At 33.0% G+C, this 5091-nt stretch overlaps 1 protein-coding gene across 2 annotated transcripts in view; it reads right to left on the bottom strand.

The window, feature by feature from the left end:
- The window catches only part of hop (tyrosine-protein kinase hopscotch), a 65731-nt gene that overhangs the window by 3299 nt on the left and 57341 nt on the right, over positions 1 to 5091 (bottom strand). For both annotated transcript variants that reach the window (XM_067047659.1, XM_067047660.1), the window contains exon 15: positions 897 to 1067. In XM_067047659.1, coding sequence (XP_066903760.1) covers positions 897 to 1067 — 171 coding nt within the window. The remainder of the gene's footprint in view (positions 1 to 896; positions 1068 to 5091) is intronic.

Raw genomic sequence — 5091 nt, 5'->3', positions numbered from 1 at the left:
CATTAACTGCGATTCTTAGGACTTTATTTTGAAAAGATTGTAGTTTTTTCCTTTTTGTGAAGGATGCCACTTCCCAGACTTCACAGCCGTACATCAGCAGTGGCCTGAGGATTGTTTTAAATATAAGAACAGCTGTTTCTGATTTTAGTTTGATGTTGATATGGTGATTCCAGGTAAGGCGGCGATCTAGGTGAGTTCCCAGGCATCTTACTGTTTCACTGGCAGGGTTCCATTTAACATTTTTACCTTTGAGGATTAGATCCCGTGGATCTGGTGGGCGTCAAAGAGTAAAAACTTTTGAGTAGCATTTTTCAATGTTCAAGCTAATCATCCATTTAGTGAAATATTGTTCTAAATCATTAAAGTGACTTTGCAAAGTGTTTCTAGCTATTATTATGTCATCATGTTGAGAGAACACAGCTGTATCGTCAGCGAACATAGCTATGGAGGTGTGTGTGGACTGGACGATGTCGTGAAGGTAAAAGTTGAACAAAATGGGAGAAAGGACTGAACCTTGTGGAGTACCGCCATGTATTTGTCTAAGGGTTGAATTTTTGTTATTAATTCTGACTGAAAATGTTCTACCATTAAGGAATGAGCTCAGAATATTGTATAGGTATTTTGGAGTGCCTGCTTTCTTTAGATAATATAGAAGAACTCGATACCAGACCTTATCGAATGCTTGTTGAAAATCTAAGAACGCTACCAGGGAATTATTATACATGAAATTGATGATTTTTTTTTATTTTTACTTTTAAATTAGTTTAATTTTTTAAAAATATTAGTTCATTTTTGTTTGTTTTGTTTTTTCATCACTGCAGTATCTCTTTCTATATGTCATTCAAATACAAAGTACACATTCAATTAAAAATAAAACAAACAAAAAAACAACGTACCTCAGCAACATCAAGTGCATATCTCAGTAGGTGATCTTTGATTCGAAGTTGTGATTTATTAGTATTTAAATAACATTTTAGAGAACCATGAGGAACATATTCCATGATAAGTCTTACTTCTGGGTGTTGAGTAGCTGTTATCATCTCAACAATGTTACGATGTTTTAAGCTCTATAAAAATAAAATCTTTTTTAGAAATATAACTGAATAAAAATAATTCATATAATATTTATATTCACAATAATAATAATTATAAGATTAAGAGAACTCAAAGGATTAATGCTGATATTAGAACCAACCCTAGGCTCCATACTTTCCTCCACTGAACCTCATTTTTTTTTAAAATAATTTATTTGTTGTTATTTACAACTGTATAAAAATATATACAACAAGTAAATTTTCTGTAGGTGGCATAGTGACATGATACAAACATGTGGAGAAGATCTCGAGGCCATCTTCTTTTCAGACGCCTAGGATTATTAGGTAATGAAGGAGAAGCCAGGTTAGAAACAAGTGGATTTGGGTGGTTGGGAAGTTTATCATGGAAGTATTGGTATCTGGTTCTGGCCAAATCGGCATATGAGACATCGAGGTCTTGATGGATGACTTGATTCGTAAAAAGTAAGGCGCGTTAAGGATTTTGGACTGTAAGGATTGGATTCGGGAGGAATTTGATGATTTAGTTGAACCCCAAAGCTCAACTCCATAAGTCCAGATAGGCCATATGATAGTCATGTAGATCAGTCTTTTGTAATGGATTGGCAGTTTAGACCGTTTATCTAGTAAATATTGTAATAGTCGGAATCGACGAGCAGTATCCTGTCTTATCAGTCTTGTGTGAGGATTTTAGGTCAGTCGTTCGTCCAGATGTAGTCCTAAATAACGGAACTGTTTGACAGGAAAAAGTGGGGTATTATTAAAGGATATTCTGGGGCAAGAGGTCATGGGTTTACGACGAAGAGCAAATGTGATTTGGTGGGATTTATTGGAATTTATTTTAATCCTCCAGTTTTGGCACCATTCTTCAAGGGTGGTGATGTGGGATTGGAAGGTTTGGGATACAATGTAAGGATCATTGTTCACTGACAATAGACATATGTCATTGGCATACATGATGAGAATAGTGTGAGGATGGGTTGGGATGTCAGCTGTAAAACTGTATATAGTATAGGACCTAGGATACTACCCAGAGGTACGCCAGCAGACTGATGGAATAGGGATGAATAAGCACTGTTGTGATTTACTTGAAATAATCTTTTGGAGAGATAAGAACGGATAATGAGGAAGTATGTAGGGGGTAGGATTTTATGGATATAGCATACTTGTATAGCAGTCCTGGGTGCCAGACTTGATCAAAAGCCTGTTCTACATCAAGAAAGACTCCCGAGAAGTAAATTCCATGCTCCAATGAAGACGAGACAACATCAACCACACGATGGCATTGCTGGATAATGGAGTGGGATGTTCGGAATCCGAACTGGTGGTCTGAGATTATGTGGTTGGAATAAAGGATGGGATACAGGCGTTTGAAGATGAGTTTCTCAAGGATTTTGCCCATGATAGGTAACAGAGAGATAGGACGGTAGGAGGATGGGTATTCTGGCAGCTTTTGAGGTCTGGGAATCATTTTGATTATGGATAATTTCCATGGGTCAGGAAAATATGTGGATCTGGGTACAGCATTATAGATATAGGTGAGGAATAGAACAGATTTTCGAGGAAGATGTTATAGAATATGGGATGTAATTAGGTCATAACCCGGAGCTTTGTGGGAAGGTAAAATCTGAATGATGTTGGATATCTCTGAAAGATGAAATGCTTTAGGTGGAAGGGTCATTTGGAGTGGAGTATTCAATTGGTCTTCAATGTATTTGATGTGGGTTTGATTAAGGATGTCAGGGTGTGGCTCAAATGTTTTAGAAAGGTGCTGACCGTGAACTTTATTAAAATCAAAATTTATAAGGCAACACAATCTTCTCTAGGTCATTTAGTTGTCAGTCTAGCACAAATTAACATTTTAGAAATTCATTCATAATCCAACCCAACAGCCCATTTCAACCACCACATTGTTATTATTTTATATTTACAGAATGTATGCTCTGCCACTGCATAATGTGTAGCCTTCCAAGTTCTTTAATAGTCTTTTTTTCAGGACCAAATATTCTATTTAATACTTTATTTCCAAAGACCTTAAGGTATTATCTTCATTTAAAATAAACAGTCATGATACACTCCAGTAAGAAATAGTAGGTATTTATTTAATTTAATGATTTCTGTTTCTTTACCCAACAGTACCAAATCATCAGGATAGCCAAAGAAAGATATTTTAACACCGAGATTAAAACCTTTTCTGGTAAGATGTATCTTACTAACATATTATAGAGCTAAATAAGACAAAGTTAGAGGAAGTAAATTAACTGATTTAAAATCAGTTATTTTTGCTTTTATACCTTTCTCTAGGCCATATAACTGTAGAATTTTTAAAAGGATGAGGTAAATTTTTTTATAGATTCTGATAGTAAATGAGATTTGAAGACAAATTCATATCAGGCACATTTTTGGTCTGCTGCGTCCTAAGAGTTCGATTTTTTTTCTGTTGAGTGTATATACCAGTGATATGTATATATAATGAGAAAAGCTGATAATTAAGGAAATAAATTTAAAAAAATTATGGCACCCCAGGAATGAACTACAGTGTATAACATTTGGTAGGCACTACCTCAATTAATTAAATTACTACAGTAACATAAACTTAATTAACAAAACTGTTGATAAATTTATTGACAATTTAATTGATAATTTGAGAAATTATTTATTTTCTTTGTTCTTCCAAAAATGAAAACAATTTGATTTAATGTCAGTAACCCTTCCAAATATGTAAACTCTATGTAACCTGAAATTCAAGAGAACACTTTGGATTATGCATAGTCCGAGCTTAAAATAGTTTGGTTAATAGACCTTTTTGATAATAGAAGTAATATTTTAATTTGAGATCCACAAGCTTAAATGAAAAAAAATCAGATACAAGGATAAAACATGTATGCATTTTTATCATGCAGTTACATTTATAAATAAGGTGGTGCATTTAAATACATACATATATGAATTTTTTGTATTTAAAATCTAATAATCCAAGATAATTTTTTCATACATTATGGTTTACATCATTTATTCTGTTAGGAACCAAAGCTAAGTAGAAAAATCAAATTAACATAAAAATTAAATAAAAAATTTTGAAAAAAAAATATATAAAATAATTCAAAAGAAAAACATAATACTTTATTGAACTGTGAAAAAGTTGGTACTTTATCTATGCTTCTAGCAACATCAATGTTAAATTTTTTTTTCTGTTTAAATCAATAAAAAAAAGATGATATCTAAGATATCACATGATTTTTTCAATAACTATGAGTAAAGCAATTATTGCTATTTTTACTCTCTTTATTGTCTAGGTTATGTTTATTTTTTCATCAACTGGAACATTATTCCCTTTATCTAACACTTACCTCTTCTATATTTTCACTATTTAACCCATTGACAGTGTATCCTATGACAGTCACGGGCAGAACATCAAGTACCATTCAGCTTATCTCATGCCACTCATGGGCAGGGTAAGGCATTCAAACTCTTTAGTCTACCTAAAAGATATACTAAGACTCTGTTTTCTAACATTATTTTAACTGAAGAAGGAGACATGGTTTAGTTTTCAGTATGCTTGTAAACTTTGAAACCAATCACATGATCCTTCATACTAGAGTTTATTGCTTCATCAGTTCTAACTAATGGTAAAATACCAAGCCCAAGCAAATACAGTAGACCTTGCTCTACTCCCACACCACTCCGATTGACAGAAAAACATTTTATTGATATTATTCTGCCAAATGCCAATAAGGCCAAACCGTATAGACTCTGAGTAGTGGGCTGCTTGAAACGACTAAGTGGAAAAAAAGTGGGGAAGGAAACAAGATACTACAGCCCACATTGTGGCTTATGTAATCCATGTTTTAAAATCTATCATACATGGACTAATTACTATTAAGGTACATATAAAACACTTGTTTTACATTTTTTATTACATGCTGAAGTATTTCCGAACATAAAAAAACTATAATTATATTATTTCAAAATTTTTTGAGACAAGGTAATATTTATTAAATAAATCAATTTTATATCCAAATCCGTCTCAACACTTTAT

This window comes from Halyomorpha halys, unplaced genomic scaffold (genome assembly GCF_000696795.3).
Source record: "Halyomorpha halys isolate HHAL.00 unplaced genomic scaffold, Hhal_1.1 Scaffold262.1, whole genome shotgun sequence".
Classification (NCBI taxonomy): Eukaryota; Metazoa; Arthropoda; class Insecta; order Hemiptera; family Pentatomidae; genus Halyomorpha; species Halyomorpha halys.
This window is presented reverse-complemented; position numbering and strand designations above follow the sequence as displayed.